This window comes from Lathamus discolor, chromosome 6, assembly GCF_037157495.1.
Source record: "Lathamus discolor isolate bLatDis1 chromosome 6, bLatDis1.hap1, whole genome shotgun sequence".
NCBI lineage: Eukaryota > Metazoa > Chordata > Aves > Psittaciformes > Psittacidae > Lathamus > Lathamus discolor.
The window spans coordinates 76239588-76262486 of NC_088889.1; the positions used below are offsets into that span (position 1 = coordinate 76239588).

A 22899-nucleotide genomic window follows, 5' to 3' on the forward strand; every position below is an offset into this window, starting at 1 on the left:
GTCCAGCCTGGCCTCGAACACCACCAGGGATGGAGCATTCACAGCTTCCCCGGGCAACCCATTCCAGTGCCTCACCACCCTTACAGTAAAGAACTTCTTCCTTATATCCAATCTAAACTTCCCCTGTTTAAGTTTGAACCCGTTACCCCTTGTCCTATCACTACAGTTTCTAATGAAGAGTCCCTCCCCAGGATCCTTATAGCCCCCTTTCAGCATGTTGGTTACAAAACTGAGATTACAATTCCTGAATGTGCTTTTACTCTTAATAGGGTTTCACATCCTCTGCTTGGAGGAGGCTTTTTGGCTTTTCATCCTTACACTCTCCTGTTCCTATTTCTAACCCATTGTAACCAGAAGCTGTTTCCCCTGAGAAATGGAAGGCCACTGTGGATCTTTGCTGACATTTAAACTAGCACAAACTTTGATTTGGACTCAGCACAAGCAATTCTAAATCATAAATTCAAAGTTTTTATTCATATTTTCACAGTACAAACTTAATGAAATTGGGAGCCTTCTGAAAGCCAAACTGGTGGAGAAGATAAAGAAGTTTGAGGGATATATGTGGAGATTCAGGAGCTCAGTAAGTGTCTGTACATCATCTGGGAAAGCACCATGAAATGTCCCTGCATTATTATTAAAAATATACTACTTGCAGTTGTTTTGTTTTGCTTTGCTCAAACATTTAAATGGTTCCTCCTGTGCAATTCACACAGGCTAAAAGTGTTTTTCATGCTAAAGATTCTGTATCTATCTCTGCGCCACCACCATGGGCTTCAGAATTGCCTTGGAATGGAGTCAAAACTTTGCTTGTGATCACAATGTAATATGGTATTTCTTCTTTTTTAGGTGCAGCAAATTGATTTTCTGTCAGAAGCAGCTGCCTGGCCCTCCATAGCCTTGCAAAAGGTAGCGGTATTACTCCACAGTGTGCGTAGAGCCGTCACCCAGGTGTGGAAACAAAGTGGAATTGGGCATATATTGAGAAGCAAACTCCCACTTTACCTGGATAAAATTCAAGACACTGTCCAGCAAATGCAGAATGAATTGCAAAGTAAGCAAAACTGTGCACAGCAAGGAGAATAAGGACAATGTCAGTGCAGGGCAAAACAAACTTGAGTCTAAAAGATGCTGAACAGCACAAATGTTTCTATTTTGATCTAACAAAAAGTGCCAACCTTGGCTTTTTAGTTTACAGAGTGGGAGCCTTGATGCAATAAGCTGTAAGTAAGCTCACTGTGAGCACTGTTGTAATGAAATAATTGAAAAAGCATTCTCTTGGACACAGGAGTCTGGGTCAGTCAAATGAGAACAGAGCCCTGATTCCCAGTCCGAAGCCTTTCTGCTAACAGCTCCCTGCAAGCATTCCCTCCTAAAGGGCTGCTTATATCCATCCTTCAGTTTTGGATGCTTGTACTAATCTGATTTCACTTGAACTGTTTTTTCTAAGTCTATCCAGCAGCTGCTAATTCACTGTGGGGCTGGTCTATAGCCCAACACTTCTCACTATGAAGAAATACGGTCAGCTGTAATGGGCAGCGAGAACCCCCAGTTCTCACAAGATTAAAACCTCACTCCACTTACCTCTAGATGCTTTCCACTCCAAAGTGAGGTTTAGCTGATACACCGTATGTGGAATCAGTTGTGACTAAACTGTTCAGTTTTTCCTCCAGCAGATGCAGGTTGATCTGTATGATTCTAATGGTGGCATATTGCAAAGCATGCGTTACATTTATTTTGGAAAGCAGCAGAGTATTTGTAGGGCGTATGAGTGGATCAGGGTTACAGCTAAATACATGTTTCAGGGTGGTTTTTTAACACTGTGTCCACACACACAGCTGTGAAAAGTGCCTGCCAGGAAACTCAAGCTGCCCGTGCCTTTCTTCTGTGTCCCTCCTTCACTGTGCCGGAAGCTGTCGGGAAACAAACACAGGCTGAAACAAACCGCTACTTTGTAACATACTAAGTAATGCTTCATCTCATGCTTTTGCTACAGACCCACTAGCAACTTTGAAGGATGCCTACTACGATATAACCTTGAAACCACTGGATGAAGTTTGGCAAGAGAAGACAGAAGAGTACATGAAGAAAATCCAGGCTTTTTTACCCAAGATAGTAAAAGATGTGTGGCTAATGGAACCAATCCAGGTGGCACTGAAGGCTGTGAAAGTGGGCTTGGACATGGTTGGTACAAGTCAATTCTCCATTTTTAATGCCTTGAAAGACAAGGCCTACAAATTCAAGTCTCAGCTTTGAATTTTGTATATACAAAAATAGTTACATGTTTTTATTTATAGAAATAGTGTGGTTATCATGCTACATAACGGGTTTGTGCTTGTTCCTGAAATATAGTGTGGTTATCTTGCTACATAACAGGCTTGTGCTTGTTCCTGAAATACTTGTCCTGCTTTGAAAGCAGTACTTTTCCAGCTAGAGGAGAGGGTTTTGTACTAGTTTTGGTTGAAATCACAGCAGTGGTAATCTTTCATGCATGTAGCTTTTGCTGTTCTACCATAGAAGGGAGGAGGGATTGTGATTCCAACAAATAATGTACAAAAAGTTTGGGCTCGTCTAGTTGAAGAGCATGAAGGTTATATCATGACACTAATTTATATTAACAAAGATACCAAGGCACTACTGAAGGACATTAACTTAATGAAGTATTGGTATACTTCGGTTACTTTAGGATTTTTTTATTTCTGCCCATTATTTGTTGCAGTAATGACTAGTATCTGTCCTCTGGATATTAACCTCTAAATGACAAGATGCCAGGCAGGTGACAAATGCAAGAGAGACTAAAGTGCTATTTCACTGACCACTGATTTAAAACTCATTATCCAGTACTGACCCTGCCCTGAAGCAGGTTTTGTAATCTCCCTTTCTGGCTCTCCAATAGACTACACAGCAGATGCTCAGGTGGGCAGAGGCCATGTTTTCTAGAGCTGTGAGCAAGATCCGGAAGCCCTTACTCAACCTGTACAGTTTCTCAGCCAGGTAAGTCGTGGTTTTGCAGGATCTCTGCTGCTGGGTGCCATTGTAAATGGCTGTGTGCACAGGTGGTCTTCATAGCAGCGTGTATGCTGGGGGCTGGGGACTACCTGACTCTTTTTTAGGCACATGGCATCACACCATAATGTGTTTTTTTGTTGGCTACCAGGATGGGCTGTACTTCAGAAGAAGTGACTCAGCAGTAAACAGAATGGCAGTAGCTATGATAACTGCCTTATCTGGCACGGTGTATCTTTTGTTTTGCCATTCTAACCAGACTGCAGTTCTTACGAATATTTCACTTCCACATTTCTAATAATAAAGCAACTGCTTTTCATCAGCTTAGCAGCTAAGAGCATGCATACACTATTTTGTTTGTATTCTGCAGGAACTGTTCGGTGGCAGTAAAACTGCCAGTACTTCCTAAAACTGGATCCCTGGATCTGGGAAGTATCACTCATTATCTCATTGAAGAAAAGCTAATGAGGCCTCTCCAGGACCTCTACAATATCAACATAGTTGCAGAGTATTATAGATTCAAACAGAGGATGCTGGAGAGCCCCTTTGAATGTAAGCCGTTTCAAAGTGTTGCTTTGGTTTGTAATTGAATCTATGTCCATTTAATTCCAAATCCTACAAAACATATTTGGAATAGCAGTTTACATAGATATGGCTGCTAATTATTAATTTTCCTATGAACTTGATATATAGACTTTCTTGCAAACCAGTAACTGTACATGTAACAACAACTCTGGGTAAAGCCGACATGCGGTAAACACTCCTTTACTTAATATTCATGCTAATTTTGCAACTCTACACTTAGTCCTTTTGAGACCAGCAGTTGGCAGGTGGCATTTGTCTGCTTTATCAATATCCTCTTGTGAGTTGACATTATGGTTCAGTGCCTGCCATACCTGCTGGCCCTGGGTCTTGCCGTGGACGCTTTGTCCAGACTTGACATCACTTCTGTTGACTCTAGTATGGAAAAGCTCAGTGCCACCAAAACTTCAGAGACAGCATTACCTGAAAAAGCATTGCTGAATGCTGAAAGACTGCTTTAACAGTCCCAGCTGTCCCTTAGATAATGGGTTTTCCAGAAAGAGCCACTTCTATTGGCTTCCTTTCAGCAGGCAGACTCAATAGAGGGCACTGAAAATAGGTCCTAGTGACCACATCGTCTGAGTGATATATTAGCAGGATTTCCTGGGCTGCTACTCTGATGCTCTGGTTGGGTACTTGTTTTGAGACAGTTAAAATATTCTTGCTGTTTTCTGCATAGGAATGTATAATGTGTATGGGGAGGGGAGCAGGGATAGACTCACAAACACAGATATCAAGTAACATGACTGTAGATCAAGATGAACTTTGAATCCTAATTCATGTTTCTCAGAGTTTTAGGACACTTGGGTGGATCCATAATGAAAAAGTTACTAGACTGGTTCCTTTCAGGAGAAATTTTTGTTGCAGAGTTAACTTGTAACTAATGAAAATGTAATAATAGCTTGAGAAATTATCTTAGGAGGTGGCCAGCTCTTTGTGTTAGAGTATGCAGGTAGTAGCACAGTATTTACTGTTCTGTGGGAAACTCTCTGATGCTGCTTCTGAAATGTCTTTCTCTAGATCATGCTATGTTAATGGGGACCAAGCATCTTATGACTTTTGATGGCAAAATTTATGATCTGGCATCAAAGTGCAGTGTACTTCTTGCCAAGGATTTTGTTCACAATACTTTCACTGTAATACTAAATGAGGAAAGTGGTAACTCAAGATCCCTGTTTGTGGAGATGAACCAGACCGTGATCAGCATCTCCCCAAGACTGAAGGTAGGAGGGGGAAGTCAAACATTCTAGACCAGAGATTATCATAAACCAGCCAACAACAAAAAAAAAGTCTTCAAAATATTAATGCTCAAGACACAGGTCAGAACAGCTGGCAGATGTAAGTGCTAGAAAGCAACCGCTTTTTAATCAGGAAATAATTCCCCCAAACAAAATCAGTTTTAACTCCAGGGTTGCCTCTTTGCTTTCTGGGTACTTAAATAAGAGAGGCTCACTGAACTTTTCGGCTTTCTTACTTCAGTGACAGTTACAAAGGGCTGGAGAGCAGACTGGGCCCCTGGCTTCAGTGTACCTGTCAGGAGTTGTGCTTTCCTACTCTTGAAAAGTTTAACTCAACCTCATTCTTATTCCCCAGCTCTGGGCTGAGCAAAGCTGACCCCACCCCACCTGCAAAAGCAGGCTGAGCTTGCCAGGCACTGACCCTGCCCTGTAATGAACTGGAAATTGTGTTTTCATGTTGAAACAGGTATCCAAGATGTACAACTTCTCCTTTATGGAAGAGAACTGCCAAGCACTGGATCAGTCCCTTGAAAAGAATACCATTAATTCAAGGAGAGAAACCAACAAAATAGAAGTGTCCAATCAGAAAGGAGTTTCTGTCTCTTGTGACTTCCAGTATGATCTCTGCACTGTCACTCTGGCTGGCTGGCATCATGGTGAGTATCAATCCCAGACAGAGCTTTGCCAGCTGTTAGTCATTTTTTCTCTCTCTCTGAACATCACCACCTGTAGTACCAGCACATGGGTTGTCTTTCACTTCTTTTTCCCTCTCCTTGTGTATACACGCCCTGGAAATGGCCCTAAGCATTCCCAGTTACTGCCAAGTACAGTATGTATCATGCCACTAAGAACAGAAAGTGCTTACAGAGGTTTCTGTTACTTTGGTGCACTAAAGCAGACAGAACTAGGGGGAAGATGGAATGCAGCCAGCGCAGGCCCAGGCCCTGTCTGAGAATCAAACCTGCAGGAGCATGAAAGAGGGAGGTCTTGAAAGCTTCCAGGGTTTTCGGTATACTTGGAATACATTTCTATCGCATTGCCTCGCACTATTCTAGAACTCAGACCCCTGAGATTAGCAGAGAATGCATACGATGCCTTGATCTGCTCATGAGAAGCAAAGTAAGAGGTAACAAACAAGATGGCAGTGCAGTTGGAGGAAAATCCGTAAGGGATGCCTGGGCATGTGTTCCTTTTTCCGCATTACAGCTGAGCTCTACTGCAGAATAATCAGAGCCCTGGGACAGCTTCTAAATTGTTCCTACATCTACTTGTGACAATTACTGACTGACTCCAATTTCATTCCAGGCATCTCAGCTGGGCTTTTTGGTACCAATGACAATGAAGCTGGAAATGAATGGATCCTTCCTAATGGTTCCATCACTGACAACCTGCAGGAGTTCACACAGAGCTGGCAGGTAATGAGGGAATGGCTACTCCCAGTGCAGCTTACCAGCAGGGCTGGAGCACAAATGCCAGCATCTCACATGCTGGTTTTGCTTAGATGAACTAAAGCTAGATAGTGAAAACAGCAGCATACTGCGTGTAATTTGTTTTCCTGAGTTTAACCAGGGTAACAATTGCACATAGTTGCTAAAACAGTGCAAGGATTCCTTGTAGACAGGCGTTGAGCAGTTTTGGTTTAAGTAGTAAGGTAAAAATAGAGGCTGCCTCTGTTATTAGAAGACACTGATGTGCAGGTGTACATGGCTATTTTTAAATACCACTGACCTAACAAAGTAGCCTTCATGTGCTCTCAAGCCACATTGACAGGATCCTCTAAATCCTTCAAGCCTCATTCTTAGAATCTATTACAAAAAAAAAAAAAAAAACCCAACAAAAAACAAAAAAAAACCCAGCATCTTATTACTACTACGATTCTGTGGCACTTCCCTGTACCTTCTCTCACCAGATGTCTGGGCTCTGCGTACAGAGACTACTATTTTCAGCTTTCTGGTAGGACTTTATTGTAAAGAAGAGTTTTGCTTTGAGTGTTTGTACTTTTCCTTGCTGAGATACTGCTCATGAGTTTGTTAATAATGGGGTGGGATCATGACATGACAGACTTGGCATGATTTTCTTAATTGCTACAAATATTAACTTTAATATATTCATGAAAATGCAACCATCTAATGCAAAGCTACCAGAGACACTGAACTAAACCCAATAATCAATTAAAAGCAACACATAAGACACTGTCATAAACAAGCTGGGAAGTCACGTATGTCCTTCTCTAAGTGGTATAATGGCTGTGCTCACACTATTGATTCGGACATTTCTGTGTACTGCCCAGAAGGATTTGTAGATGTCTCTGGCTGACCTCTGGGCTGTCTGTAGTCATATCCTGCTCAGAAAAAAAAATAAATGGACTGACTTGCCAATACTGTACTGCTGTCATACAGCATCAAAGCAATGGCCAGAAATACAAACGTGCCAAGTCAGGAGTTCCTGCAAAGTCTCACGAACTTTTCTGAAGCAGGAGGATGAGATGACACTGTGGAAATACCCAGTCTAAATGGGCAGTGTATTCAGCTGTGCTGGTAAAATGGAGCTTGCAAAAACCCATCCTGACCAGAAGCTTTAGCACAACTATACATGATACAGAAAATGAAACACAGTCAGGTTACATCTGGCTAGGCATCAAAGCCTGGAATAGCAGCAGTCATCCCACACTGCTGGAGCCACCCAGCACTCAGCTCTGAGCACAGACTGTCAGCTCGCTCCCAGGGGCTTTGTAACATGCCTTTGGCACCCACTGACCTTACACGTTAACACCAGTGCTACCATAGCAGCCGCTGTACAAAGTGAGGTTAATAAGGAGACTGCAAGTGTCCAACTCCTGCAGGATGAGAGTTATCTGAGAGATTAAACTGGGAGTTAGTTAATTTTTCTTAGTAACTAGAATTACTTTGGTTCACACCTGCTGAAAAAACTTCTAAAATCTTAAAAGATTTGCTGGGAAATTACTGATTAAAAACAAACAGTAAGTTGGTGATCCATACAGAGTACTAAACCCAGTGTTCAGTCAAAACAAAACCTAAGAAATGTAAGCAAATGCTGCTCATGACTAGTTCTGTTAATATTTGGTATCATCAGCTGTTGAGTGGTGTGCTAAGGGGCCCAACCTGAATCACAGACAATAAAAATACATTCAGATTTTTATCGTCCAAAAATGCTTGTAATTGTAGGGAAGTCCCATTTGGGTTTGGGAGTGGGTTTTAAGCTGTCTTGTTATTACCTGTGAATAATCCAGCAAGCATCTGACAATTTTTTCACTAAACAAAAAATCTAGTAAAAGCACAACTCTGACCTGTCATACATAATAAAAGACAACTGGTCAAATACTTACTGTGTCAGCAGCCACACCAAAATCCTTCAGTGAATAACAAAATAAACAGAAAATGAACCAGTGTCCATAATCTGTAATATTTGAGACATACAGTTTTGTTTATCAAGAGTGCAAGGTACTTCTTAATGTTGATGAACAGTAAATGTTAACCAGAGAACCAAGCTGCCCCTGTCTTCCTCCAAACCATCTCCCACTGGAAATGTGAAGAAATCACAGTACACTGATGTTTAAAAAACAAACAAACTGCTCGAGTAATTGTTTCTCCAGGTGAACACATGCAGGCTTGTACAGAAGAAAGCGGAGCCATGTCCAAATAAGCAAAAAGTCTGTAAAGTGTTTTTTGAGGAACCACATTCACTTCTTCGGAACTGCTTCAGAGTTGTAAGTATAACTAGACACCAAAGACTACCTGCACACCAGATGCCACAATTCCAAGGGGTACACGTAATTGTTGCAAGGATATAAGAATTTACTTACAGATAACTTTTAGAAATAATCAGAACAACTTGATATTGGGAAGAGACTAAAGGTTTGTGATAGTCCCTGTCGGAGGGGGGAGAGGGATGACACAAATCAGACTTCCCTTTCAGTTTCCCTGGAGGTGTGTGGCCAGAGTGCCATCTCCAGAAGAGATGTGTGTGTGTCCTGCACAGCACTTCCTCTAACAACCGCTTTGTGTTAAAAGGTGGACCCTGCACCATTCTACAGCATGTGCACTTATGACTCCTGTGGATCACATGAGGTGAAGGCTGCCTGCAGTTTAGCAGCAGCTTTTGTTCACTTGTGCAACCAAAACTTTGTCCCTGTAGAAATTCCTCCTCAGTGGTAAGTTTCATTTCCTTTCATCCAGAACATACTGGCTGCGTTGCTCCAATACTTACATGTCTGTTATTCAAGAGCACATGAGAGGAAAAAACCCACCAGTGAATCTGACTGTGGGTTCAAGCAAAAATGAACTTACTCCTGGAATTATTCCTCTTGCTTCTTGTCTACCTCCTCCTTCTCGCTGCTGTCTCAGAAGTGCACCACAGCCCATCAGTACCTGCTCCCACTGCCTTGCTTATTGCCTCCTCACTCCATGCAGGAGGCAGGACACTGGCGAGTACGGTGTGACTGTCCCCAGGTGTTCCACTACTCAGATACCGGTTTTGTTTCAATTTTCTGTCTGAATAATGCATTTGGACCCCCGATAACAATAATACATATTATATAGAGACCCTGAACATACTCAGTGACCTGGTTTTGTACTTTTCAATGAAACTGATCTATCTTCAAACTTAACCTAGGATTTCAAGATTATCAGTACTTGCATTTAATGCAGCTGCCACCTGGGTAGCATCTTCCAGGAATCTGTTTGAAAATACACAGAAAGCTGAAAAGAGCACAAGTACTGGCTTGGAATTTTTGCCATTTCTGTAAAATTGCCCATTTCTGGTGTTACTGTGTAAGTTAGTTATGGATCTTTACATTGATGCAGAAACCAGACTAGGAAACTTACTCTCTAAAGGAAATGTGTGCTGCTGAATGCACCTGTATTACTTGGGAAGTACAGCATTTTAAGAAAATTACTCTTCTTGTGTAAAGAAAAGTCCTATGTAAGCCTCCAGCCGCAACATACCTGTTAGTAGTAAAATTTATTCCCCTAATTTTCCTCAGAGCTACCACAGCTGCTGCACACTGCAGCTGGATAGTTGCCATTTCCAGTATGTGTTACTGTACTCCAGTCCAGCTTGGCTGCTGTGGAGTGTCAGTCCCCAAGGGACAAACCCCTGTCTTTGCTAGAGCTCCACAGTAACCTGTGTGAGACACCTTATGGCTTCAGGATGGATGTTTGTTGGGTGTTTTATGTATTACATATAGTCACTAATCTGCACTCTACATCTTGCCTACACGTTTTTTTATTAAGTGCTGTCTCCACTGGCTATTCTGCATACACTACCTTCTTTGAATTCTGCTATTTACTGACTACAAATTGCTATATAAATAATGATAACTAAACTATGATAACTTGTACCCCTTGAGTGATACAGGCTATTCATATCTTGTTGTCTTGAGACAGTCAAAACTTATTTTTTATTCATCTGCATTCTGTTATTCCTTAGTTTAGACCAAAAAAAGGACAGAGCTTCTCTGAAATTTGCTACATGCTTGTATCTTTTCACTGAATGAGCACATGAAAGGAAACACACTTACAAATTACTGTCATACTAATTACTGATTCACCTGCCCAAGTAATTACTTCAGATGTAATCACATTTTTGCAGAACTGCAATGGAAACGTTTTCTCTATGTAAATAACTGAATCATGAGGAAGAGCCACTTACGCTTTTGCTTGAAATGAAGCACTAACTTCCATGCTGCCTCTCCTGGTGTGGCTTAGGAATGAGAGTTTTTAATATATGCAATAAAATGTTACTCATTTGCCTTCGTAAACTCACTACTACCTCAAAAGAGTTCCTTGACTACGAACAGTTGTGATATGCTCAAAAAAAAAAAAAATATATATATATATATTTGCAAGTATTTGTTGAACTGTCACCCAGTAAGGGAAGGAATAACTATCACATAGTTGTAGATGATTGAGTTAGCCATAAAATAAAAACCTAGAATAAGAACAGCCAGTACATACATTACTGCCTCACAAGCATAGACTTACCTATGCAGTAGTAATTCCACCTGTCCTTGTCTGCCTTATGTATTCAGGTCAGCCAGTGTGTAAGCAGTAGGTGACCATGAAATTTCTGGGTGGTATCTTAATAGGCAGTAAGTGGTTTTAGCTCCAATTGTTTATATAAACTCTTCAACATAGAAATTGAACTACAAATTCTGTTAAATCTGAGCCTGAATATTCAATTGGAACCAGAGGTTTAGAATGGCTCAGTAGCCAAAAGACTTGACGTCCTCTGGTTTACATTGCCCTGTTTCCGAGAAAAGGGATTGAAACTGCAATAATCACAAGCTCAGATAAGAACAAGAACATACTATAAAACAAGCACCGTGCACTGGGGATGTACACATGAATAAACTTACTGAAGAAATACTTCTTCTCTGTTTAGTTTGTTTTACGTGCCCAGTTTTGAACACCATGATTTAGTTGTGAAATAGTTGATAGAAGTCCAGAGGTCTCTCTATGGGGGCAAAATGAAGGGCTGAGGAAGGACATGATTTAAGTCTTCAAATATGTAAACACAGTAAAGAGAAGGAAGTGCCACAGCACAGACTACAGCAGCGGAGCATTAGGTCTGATACTGTGAAAGCATTTGCAGTCGCCAGGCTGGTTACACACTGTAACTGACAGCTGTCAAAGGTCAGGAGAACAGAAGAGAACATTTTGGTCACAAACAGCTACCACTGCTTTCTAGAAACCCTGTCTTGTCAAGGATCTGCTTAGCTGAACTACCCAAAGTCCATAAACCTTAGCAGTAATGCCGCTCTTTTCCTCCTAAAGGTGAATTTATCATCAAACATAAAGAAAGAACCATACATCTTTATTTCAGTTTAGTGTAGCTAAACCAGTATCTAAACTGCTAGGGTACTTTCCCCCACAGCTTCTTTATAATGTCATAAATATATTTGATGCTATTTTTCCCCTTCATAGATTTCTTGTAATTCAGCATAGTAACAGCTTGTATTACATGTCACTTGTTTCTTCCCATCCTTCAAGTAACCACTAACTCTTTAACTGGATTTTCTCTCCTTTTCATTTCAGCTTGAGCCAGTTGTGAATGGCAGATACCAGCCCTGAAGATGGAAGAACCCTTTCGGCACCCAAAATAAAACAGCTGATTAAGGTAGACAAGCTAGAAGCAATAGTAGGGAGACCAGTAAAAGTGGGAATGAATTTGTGTTAGGACTATGAGTATAATGAAGCATATATAGTCTAGAAAGAAAGCTTTTCACCCAGAAACACCTGGGGTAAGAGGAATGATTTCAGTACAGTGACAAGAAGAAACTGGACATAAGATTATCAGTTACTTGAATAAAAAATAAATCTCCCATTCAGTGGCAAAGGTGCCTCTTGACAAGCCTTGAACCACAGCAGGAATATGTGTAAAGATGACAAAAGGTCTCTGTCAGCGCAGACTGGTACAAGTGGGCTCCTCTGTGAGGGCAGCATGTCAGCTTTGAACTGGGCAGAGATGCTGACTTCCTTTTTCTCCAGAACTGTAACTCAGCTAACCAGTAAATTCTGGAGGAAGTGCCCTTTTTCCAGGGAAGTGCCCCAGCACCCAAGAAGGCTAAGCAAGAAGTAAGATGGCTAAATAAATAACTGAAAGCCTTTAATCATTTTCTCATTTCTGTGCTGGCTGATTTTTCCCTTATTACCGTGTACATTGTTAAAGGAGAACCAGCCTTCTTGGTATCTGTTCATCAGTTTCATAGTCTCCCTTTGTGTCTTGAAAACCAGCCCCCTTCTCAGAAACCAGTTTACATGTTGGAAGGGGTGACCAATACCTATCCTGTCCACAGAGTAGTCTTAAGTTGCTACACATCGATGTGTGAAAGTGTCTCACCTGTTACTTTCTATAGTGTAGGTCTGTTTATTAAAAAAAAGAAAGCATTACATTTTCTCCACACAGTACCAGAAACACAATTATTCCTTAGTAAATTGTAATGATTCAAAATCCTTCAGATGTCTTTGCATAATATGCAACCATTGAAATAATTGTTAATAAACTTTTGACTTGCTTATTTTTATGCCGTAGTTTGTTTTTACTGATTATTCAGAGGAAGTTGTACTGTTCTACAGAGTTGGAACCGGCTGGGTTTAAACGCCTCCAGTAGTTCACAAAGTAGCAGATGCCCTAGGTACCTTGTGTGTACTGCTTTCAACTGCACTCGCTTCCTCAACAGAGACACTGTAGTTTTACACAAATGCAAGTAAAACATGATTCTAACATGGATCAGGAAAAATTCCTACAAGTGGTAGGAGATGGTGCTGTAAAAACATAGTAGAAATAAGACCCTCCTGTGTAATGATTTTCTAACTGCTTCCTTAGAGAGATGTTTTATAATGAAGCCAAAATTGTATGCAGTATTTCTGAAAGTTAAAAAGTATTTACACCAGTTAATTAAAAACCTCATCATCTTCTCCCCAGTCACTTAATGCATGCTGAACACACCAAACACCTTTGAAAAAATACTGAGATGACAGCTACAGGAACAAAATACATGTCAACAAGAAGAGCAAAAGACCTAGAAGGGCTATACTTCTCAGCTAAAGGCAGTGCAGTCAGGGATGCAGCAATACAGAAAAGAAACAGTGCTTAAACTGTATTAGCTGTCGACTGCAACGCTGGGGTAGGTGCAGATATGGGGTCCCCTAGAAGCTGCATATAGAGAAGCCATTTAACCACCAGTGAACATACTGAGCTACAGCCATGGTGTTCAGCACATTGATAGATGTCTCTGAGCTGTTCCCAGGTCATGCAACTGCATGGCTTGTGTACAGATACTGACAAGCAAGGCAAGCACTTGCACTGGCCCTCCAACCCACACCTGATGCCCATGAAGGGCAGCAGAAGACTTGTCAGCATGGGGTGCAGGTTGGTACACACTGAGCAGCAATAGAGCCAGCACTTCAGGCAACAGAAACCACAGCCCCTCATGCCCTGGGGTTCTAAACATGGTCCCTGACACACACCTACCACATCAACCATAAACAGTGAATCATACCAGCAACAGAAGTCTGGGCAAAGCACTGTTTATACAGAGCAGGACTAACAGGCTGTAACTGTGGAGATCTGAAACCAGGCCTTATCCTTACTGGGACTTACAAGGGAAGACTGTAAGTCTTCATACTGATAGCCACAAACACACTCTGCCTGCTGCAGTTGAGATGTGGAAAATGGGGAATTCACACTGCTCAGAAGAGCACTACAGTGCCAAACTCTGGAAACCCAGAGATGAGGCACTCAGCCCTGGGTGGTACTTGAAGCTACCAACAGCCATAAGAAGCATCAGGCACTCATGAGCAATCATTAGAAGTCTTTTGTTTAGAAATACAGCATTCAACTTTCTGAAGACTGCTTTTTGCTTTGAATTCCTAGGAAAGCACTTTTTACTGAGAACTGTCATAGAAGCATCCAGTGTTGGCTTTAAAACCCTTTAAATTCACTAATGTAATTGTAGGCCTTTCTAAAGCAGTACTTCAGTTCAACAACAGTTCTCCTTCCCATTAACTGTTAAGCAAACATGTATAGCTTTGTGCTGATGAAACATGAAAAACTTGCCAGGCGGAGTAGAGCCAGTTCATGTGTTTAGTGAGGTCACATGTACAGTACAGAGCCAGACAAGATGCCGAAACACCGTAAGTCAAGCAGTGAAAGGATCTAGATCTTATTGTGCTTGGTACTGACTGTTGGCAAACAAAGAAACCCCAGATGCTTTGACTCATGAGCCTCTGAATGGCAGAGTGGTGAAAGATGCAAAGAAATCCTTTACAAATCCATTCCAGCCCTATGTACATACAACCCACTCCTACAGAAATGTAACTTTTTGGATGCATGCAGTGAATATGCATCACTGCCAGATGGATTGACAGTAGTTTTACTCCTGACAACCACTATACTCTGCACCCACCAACAGGGCTACAAGCCATATTTAATTTTGCCACAAATTTACTTACACCAGCAAGGATGCAGCAGACCTTTTAGCTCTTTCAGGGTTTCACTGCCTAGTTAGAAGGCATGGCAAGGTGAATTTACATGCAATGAGCTTCAGGTTCCTGGCAAAAGAAGTATTCAAATGGAAAAGTATCTATTGCTAGGTAAAAAGTTGCCAGCCAATATCCTGACCACATGGATCATTCCTGAAGGGCTACAGAATTCCACAAGTGTTTTGTTTGTTGTTTGTTTTTTTTTTTTTTTCCCCAGCATTAAAAACAATAAAAAAAAACAGACTGCCAAAATTCTGTATATGTATGTGTGTTTTCGCATTTTGTCAGCAGGGTCTCGGAGCACAGGATGTCCATTATGCAAGTGCCTCTGATGTGGCCTGGTTTGGAATACTGATCTCAAGGCTGGGATTGCACTCTGAAAGCCAGTCTTCCATCTGTAAAGGTCTCATTTAAAGATCTACTGAAAAGAGCATTTCATTTCCATGCACTTTGAAAACATAATCCCCCAGTTTTAAAATTTAGTTACCCCCACTGGATTCTCATCTTCAGTTGTACAGAGTACAATCTTCCCTTGTTTGTTCAGAGCACATCTTCCCTTCCTGTATGCATTCTTAATTAACATAACTCCTGCTGGACAATAGAGTCCCAAACTATGAAGCCGTATCACATGGATAATGCAATGCTTTCTTCAGGACTCAAATTCTCTATAGACAAGAAGGAAGATAAAAAAGTAGCAGCAACTCTGAGTTTGAAAGGTTTTTCTTTATCAGATTTCATCATTTATATGGGGTTTGGCTTGTTTGAGTTTGAGGGTTTTTTCCACAGGAGGAAAAAAAGATTAAAATATATTTAAGAATTATGTAAACAACTAAAAATAGCATAGTTTGGAACAACAAAGGAAACCTTAAAAGAGAAAAATACACTTAGGCACAGCAAGCTTGTTTCATGAGGCAGTAAAAGTATTTGCATATTGAAGCCAGAGAACCTATTCCAAGGAATCCTGCATCACGTCTTTTCAACTATTCTCACTTCGCTGGAACACAGGGGTTATCATTGTACTACTTTCAGAAACACAGAAACCAGAGAGGTGTTTAAGTACAAGACTCTGCTTTTACAGTTAGAAAGAGACATCTGTCTTGAAAGCACAATTTGCTTACATGGTTATTACTGAAAGAGAAAACAAGTGAAGATGTTCTTTCCGACCCCAACCTAGATGGACTGAAATGCATTTTGCCTGTATTCCATGTGTTGAATTCACCTGTTACACAAGTTCTATTCAGCCCTTGCTGCCAAGAATACACCACTACAGGAACAACTATCTAAACATGGGCCTAGAAACAGCAACTAATATATGTAGAAATGTAGTAATTTTAATAGCACATCTTAGTACATCAAGTGTTTCTCAAAACTGTTGGTATAAAAAGAGACTGTGAAAGAGATGTACACTGTGATTATTACCACATATGCAACTGATCCCTCCACTTAGCTCAGCCTGACTTCTCACCTTGGTTTACTCCAGGAGAGTGACTGGTGCTTGTTTGAAACTGCAAATATACAGAATGGCTCAATGCTCTGCAGCGGGGGGGGGGGGGGGGGGGGGGAAGTACATTTCCAGTTATTTTTGGCAGAAGAAAAAATATCTAGGGGATGATTCTGTGCAAATCCTCCACTTCAAGGCTCCACATATCCTTGTGCACAGGGTTTTCAGACAGATCTGTCATCTTTATGGCTCGAAGCACAGGCTCAGGACTGCAGGACCGCACCAAACCCATTACCATTACATACTTCCCTAAAAAAACAAGAAAGTGTGAAATATAATTAGCCTCTATTTTAATTCAGAAAGCTAAGTATTTTAAACCAAGTAGTTGAACAGTTTGAATTGAAGCTGCCAATACTTGCAAGAAAACTCAAGGAACTAAGATTGCTTGGATCTGAATTCTGAAAAAGGCTTCATGATCTGTACAGCTGTTTTACAGTATTTTGCTAGATTTCCACATCCACTAGCAGTCAAAACCAGCACGATTCCCCCTTCTACCATGCAGGTGGAGGGAGGGCGATTCAGAAGACTGAACATTTAGCACCAAGACTATTTTGTACCACAGCTCCTGCAATGCTGCAGTCCAGCACTTGTTCACTTGAATTAGCAGTACCGGTGAAGGGAAGTAAAAAGAAAACAAACAAGTAAATACTATCCTTGCTCCTAGACTCACAGCTCTGCAACATCCCAGTTTGATCAACCACTGGCTTTAACTGTGAAGAACTGAAAACAGGCCCCATCTTTACTGTAACTCGTAGAGGAAGGCCGTGTCTTAGTACTGACAGCCACAAACACGCTCCCCTGCGCGAGCACACGCGGCTCCTTCCGGCTGCCATAGCAGCACAGCTTTGTCAGGATGCCTCTTGTAGGAAGGCTGGTGTATGTGAAATGATGCCTCCGCAGCTGCGCCAGCTTTGCGCGCCCCAGACAAGTATTCGACGCACACCCGCTGCCTGCAAGCCCCCCGCTTTGGGACCAGGGGAGCAGCTGCACCCCCGTGCCCACGAGCCAAGGGAAAGCGGCCCCGCAGGGGCTGTGTACCGCGCCCGCCTCCCGGTACCTGCGCTGAGGCAGGGCCGCCCCTTGGGCACCTCCTCCACCCCGAGCACGGTGAAGGGGCCGCTGTCGTCACGCAGCCGGGCCGAGCCGCCGCGGGCGCCGCCGCGCTGCACCTCCAGCACGGTGCCCTGCATCCACACGGCCCGCAGGCACAGCGGTGCCCGGCCCGCCTCCGCCCGGACCAACTGCCACGTCCCACCGGCACCCCGCACCGCGGCCCGCAGCTGGGAGGCCAGCACCTTCACCGGCGGCCCGGGAGCGCCCCCGGCCATGCTGTGCCACGGGCACAACCCCGGCGCCCGCTGAGGGAGGAGACGTGAAAGGCGGGAAGCGGCGCACGCCCCGCCCCAGCGGCGGGCGGCGTCGGCGTCGTAACGGGCGGCGGGAGCTGGGCGGGCGCTGCGGCAGCGGCGGAGGGGAGCGGTGGCGGCGGCTGGCCCCGGAGCTTCGAAATGGGGATCGCGGGTAGCGTCCCGCCTACGTGGCGGCTGAGCTGCACCCCGCGTTTCACCGCCGCATAAGGGGCGGCATTCCGAGCAGCGGCGCTGTGATCGTGACGGTGCTCCTGCCCGTCGCCGCCCGGGTGCGGTAGTCCGGTCGCCGATGGCGGCAGAAGGAGCAGCAGCACCCCTCCTTTAGCACTGGACACGCGCAGCCAGCGTTTGTGCGTTAGAAACGAATAAAAGGCTTGTGCGGGAAATAAAGTACTTGCCGGGGGTGGGCTGCGTTCGGTCCTAACTGCGGTCAAGGCAGGCCACTCCCAGGGGCTTTGCCTCCCTACAAGCCCACGGCTGCTCCAGGGCTTGCCCGCGGCCAGCAGCCCCCCCTTCCACCGGGGGACGTGGCAAGAGCCCCGCCTGAATCATTTCACCTCAGACCAGCCCGGGATCGACTCCTCTACGCCCAAAAGCCAGCGAACACCTGACCCAGCGGTGTGGTTTGAGCAGAAAGCGCTTTCTGGTGCCTCCCAACACCACCTGAGCGAGACCGGGCCGCCCTGCAGCCCGGGTTCTGCCCCTGCCCTAAGGGGGACACAGGGTTACCGGCCCGCACCTCCCCACAGGCTGCCCGAGCCCTCCCGGGTGGTTCCATGCGACATTTCTTCAGTAGCTAGCAAGAAATGATGACTTCATGTTTACGTTTAGTTGACGAAGATCCTCCAGCTTCATGGGGAAAGGGAGAAGAAAATGCACATGCTGATTTCCTCAGGGGTGCTTTCAGGATATATTTTTATTGTATATTCTTATGTGGAAAGCTGAAGCATAATGCACTGAAAGTTTTAAGTTTTTAATGAAAGCTTTAAGCTGGGAGACTTTAATTCCAAGGCCTTTGAGAATTTATTTGCTGTTTATATTACAGGCGGACTTTGCTGTAATCTGAAATCCTTGAAATGATACGGTTTCCTTTGGGTGGGTGGGTTGACATTTCATTTAGAAAATAAGCCAAGAAATAAGCTAATGGAAAAACAGGAGAGTGGAATGAAGAAAAAGACGCGAATTAGGAAAATCAAGAGGACAGATTCCTCAATTTCACAAGTTGTTACCCACAAAAGTACAAAATGGGTAAAAATGCACAGAGATCTGACTCCCCTGCAATAGTTCTTCTTTAAAGCAGATTTTGTTCTCCATTAAAATAGCCACTTACTTTAATTTAAATCTCCAGTTGTGTTTTGAGTAGCAAAATACATTGAAAGGCCTTTTTTTTCTACTTACTCATCATCTTATGAATTATTTATTCAGTATATCTTTTTTACAGAAATATTTTCTGTTTAGAGACGTTCTGTAAATGGGACTTCATTCCTTTTATAGGGTAAGGAAGCAGTTAACTTTTTGTTACCATTTACAGTAAGAATAAAAGATAGTATTGGTAATAACAGTAAAAACATCTAAGCACAATACAGAATCATGTAATCTGGCAATCAAATCATATGGCTTACAGGAATAGAAAGACATTAGATGGTTACTGTATATGAATGCAAATTTGAGCGAGGCTCACGGGAGTATTTGTAATTTATGCCCCCAAGCTGTAGTCACTTGACAGCATCAATATTTAGTTTCACATTAAAAAAAATTAATTGCGCCAAATATTGATAAAAGTATTGTATTCCTATTTGTTTCTGTATAATAGGAGGGTCTAATGATTATTAAGCCATTAAATCTACAGATGAAGGCAGGACCCCTGCAAGGGTATAATCTCCAGGAGAGGCTAAAAGGTCCCTTTTAAAAGATTCTCCTTGAAGGAACTATTAGAAGAAGAAGAGCAAAAGCACTGGTGATATGCACCAAGAAATGGATTTGTTTTCCTAAACCAGAAAATCCTTTTCTTTCAGTAAAATGTGAAGTTATACTGAATTATCCGCAAAGGTCTTATCAAAGAACTGGCTCAGCTCAGCATGGAGACACATTCTGCAGCTGCAAGGAAAATGTCTGATGATGCCTCAACAGACTGTTTTCTGGAGGTGATCCCACAGCGTTCATCGTGATTTAAGGGTATCAGAGGAAGCTCAGCACTCAGAAAAGGCAATGAGTAGGTGGCTGGCAGGCTGTAAATCACACTGGATTAAACGTGAGCACATTTTCTGAGAGCATGCTGGGTGAGACAGAGTTCTGGTTTGCGTAGATTAAAAAGAAGGAATCTTCTTCTGCCTGCTGCTACAATATGTGCCTTTCTTCAAAGCAGTCTTCAAGGATATCATTCCTCATGCTGACATGCATGAGATGCTGTCACAGTACAGGAAAAAAAGGTCAGACTACAGACAGATTAAGATGGTCCAGAGTGAAGCAGGAGCCAGATCTTCCTCAATTACTCTGGCACTGTTTTGCTGGTATGGTGTCAAGAGAACTTAGAAATCTGACCCATGAACAGAGATTTTCAAAGAATTAGCAACTTGAAATTTTCTTTCCAACTCAGACCTTTTCACCCCCTCACTGACAGTACTACTTAAAACGGAACCAATTCTCTGCCCCCTCTTTAGTTTTGGTAAAAGGCTGATACACAAGCAGAAAAATCCTTCTCTCCCTTGGCCAGAAATTCTGATATTTTACAATATTTCAGAAGAGTTTTAAAAAAGATCTCCCTCCCAGTCCACTGGTCAGTGTGTACAGAAAAGGTTCTTACAGAATCATAGAATGGTTTGGGTTGGAAGAGACCCCAAGATCATCCAGTTCCAACCCCCTGACATGTGCAGGGATGCCCCACACTAGACCATGTCACCCAAGGCTCTGTCCAACCTGGCCTTGAAGCCAGGGTTGGAGCATTTACCACTTCTTTGGGCAGTCTGTTCCAGTGCCTCACCACCCTCACAGTAAAGAATTCCTTCCTTTTATGTATTCCGAACTTTCCCTGTTTCAGTTTGAACCCATTGCCCCTACAGTTGCTATTGAAAAGTCCCTCTCCAGCGTCCTTGTAGGCCCCCTTCTTCAGTTTTCTTTCTCAGTTTCTCTTTTCTAGTACTGAGAAGTCACTAACTGGATTTCAAAAAAAGTTGGTTTTTGGTTTTGGTGGGGGTTTTTTATTTGGTTTTGGTTTTGTTTGGGGTTTTTTGTTGTTTTTTGTTTTTTTTTTTTTTTTTAAGATTTGGAATCCGATCAATATTTATAGTTTAAAGAAAAATAATTTTAGCGTTTTCTAAATACTTGCTTTAGAAACAAGGCTACCTGGAAGCTCCAGAGATGAATGGATGAAAAGTCATGAAGTGTGGAGCTGATAAATACATGGATCATAATGGCAATGTTAGAATGGCCCACAGATGCCCATAAAACACATCCTATACAAAATCTTGTTTGTGGTAGCCCAGAAGCTGAGGTATTTGAGTGTGATGGGGCAGCTCCTCACCTGCTGCAACCTGCTGCTCTGTATTAGTATCTCCTGCAGACACTGGCTGCCCACAGGCACAGAGTAAACTGCAAAGTGATATGGTTGTGTCTTCTATATACTCCTTAAGTAAGAGGAAGCAGCTAAGGAGCTAAGCATGACAGAAACAAGAAAACAATACTTTGTAAAAACTTCATAAGTAAGAAGAGGGATCTGAGACAAACAGTCTTCCTTTCCCTGGTATTCATATGAAACTTCACTCAAGGACTAATTTTAGCACAGACAAGAACTCTTTTAAGTTTCACCTCTAGGAGACCACCCTAGTTTATGCTTATTTTCTTATACTGAACACAGAACTACATGAAGCAATCACAGGAATATAAAATTCACTTGCTTCCTGGTGTTTTTCACTGCATAATAGATGCAATGTGGACATGTTTTTATTTATTTTATTTTCTTAGCAGCTTTCCAGTGTCTGAATGGGGCCTGCAGGGTGCTGGTGAGGGACTCTTCATCAGGGTCTGTAGTGACAGGACAAGGGGTAATGGGTTCAAACTTAAAACAGGGGAAGTTCAGGTTAGATATAAGGAGGAAATTCTTTCCTGTTAGGGTGGTGAGACACTGGAATGGGTTGCCCAGGGAGGTTGTGAATGCTCCATCCCTGGCAGTGTTCAAGGCCAGGTTAGACAGAGCCTTGGGTGGCATGGTTTAGTGTGAGGTGCCCCTACCCATGGCAGAGGGGTTGGAAGTAGGTGATTTTAAGGTCCTTTCCAACCTAACTATTCTGTGATTCTAAGCTGACATGCTGGATGAAGTCTGGATAACTATCCTCATCCTTCATTTATCTTTTTGTTTAGTCTATCTTATCATCACTGAAGTTAATTAATGGTTTTAAATTAATGCATCAATGGGATAAAATTAATGGGTCAGAAGTTGGTCATATTTGCATCCCTACCCTGAACTTCAGCTGCTTGTATTTTATGCTTTGGGACTGATCAGTCTGGCATATGGATGCTAAATTATGTTTGAGCAGCAATTTCAAAAGACCTGGAGCCAAGCAAGTTGACTGCTAAAGCAGGAAAACTCTAGGTGCAACCTGCCAAAGCTTTAGTTAGCAGGGAAGTTTTAGAAATTACTTGGACAAGGCAGGTAAATGTGAGTGACAGCCATCATAATATGACTACTAACAACAAGAAGAGTCTGGCCTCACCTGTAGTGTCATCCTGCCAAAACTGCATGGGAGTCACTCTAAAATAAGATGAACTAACTTTTGTGGCAAATGCTATCAAGTAAAGCGTTCACAAGGCACCCTCTCCTGCTGCTCATTCATGAGAACCTAATACAGGTGTTATACGTTACATGTTAGCACGTGCTCAGTGGAGTTAGTAGAGGATTAAAATAAGGATCTTCCTGCAGCTGCCAGAGATGCCAGTTGCACCCAGTATCTCCTGGAAAAACAGAGGAAAAACATCATCTGGCTCAGGCACTTCCTCAGTGGAAACCTCAGCTTGTACAGCCAGCCCTAACATGAGAAATTATTTCATTGCTCTCACCATCACGCAAACTTAACCAGTTCCTGTCACTCACCACAAATCCCTACTGACAGTAACCTACAGGCTATGAAAATGGCAGTGCTCTCCAGCCTAGCTGACTCATCTCCTTTACAAAGAATACTTAACAGAAATGCTTAGAGAGCTCTAGG

General features: G+C 42.7%; 2 protein-coding genes across 15 annotated transcripts in view; one reads left to right on the forward strand and one right to left on the reverse strand.

Annotated features, from left to right (window-relative positions):
- LOC136017503 (uncharacterized) overlaps window positions 1–12853 on the forward strand; it is a 98616-nt gene extending 85763 nt beyond the window's left edge. Inside the window, exons 61-71 of the mRNA XM_065685816.1 lie at window positions 488–580; window positions 847–1051; window positions 1994–2181; window positions 2894–2991; window positions 3374–3555; window positions 4606–4808; window positions 5290–5479; window positions 6129–6238; window positions 8437–8550; window positions 8855–8994; window positions 11879–12853. Of these exons, the coding sequence (XP_065541888.1) occupies window positions 488–580; window positions 847–1051; window positions 1994–2181; window positions 2894–2991; window positions 3374–3555; window positions 4606–4808; window positions 5290–5479; window positions 6129–6238; window positions 8437–8550; window positions 8855–8994; window positions 11879–11894 (1539 nt within the window). The 3' untranslated portion in view covers window positions 11895–12853. The remainder of the gene's footprint in view (window positions 1–487; window positions 581–846; window positions 1052–1993; window positions 2182–2893; window positions 2992–3373; window positions 3556–4605; window positions 4809–5289; window positions 5480–6128; window positions 6239–8436; window positions 8551–8854; window positions 8995–11878) is intronic.
- The window catches only part of CLEC16A (C-type lectin domain containing 16A), a 188536-nt gene continuing 167461 nt past the window's right edge, over window positions 1825–22899 (reverse strand). For 3 of the 14 annotated variants that reach the window (XM_065683850.1, XM_065683844.1, XM_065683846.1), the window contains one exon: window positions 15532–16577. In XM_065683850.1, coding sequence (XP_065539922.1) covers window positions 16429–16577 — 149 coding nt within the window. In that variant the 3' untranslated portion in view covers window positions 15532–16428. Of the gene's footprint in view, window positions 1911–15531; window positions 16578–17385; window positions 17992–18596; window positions 22646–22899 lie in introns of those variants that run through there. The other 11 variants (XM_065683856.1, XR_010613633.1, XM_065683848.1 and 8 more) reach the window with 11 other exon arrangements.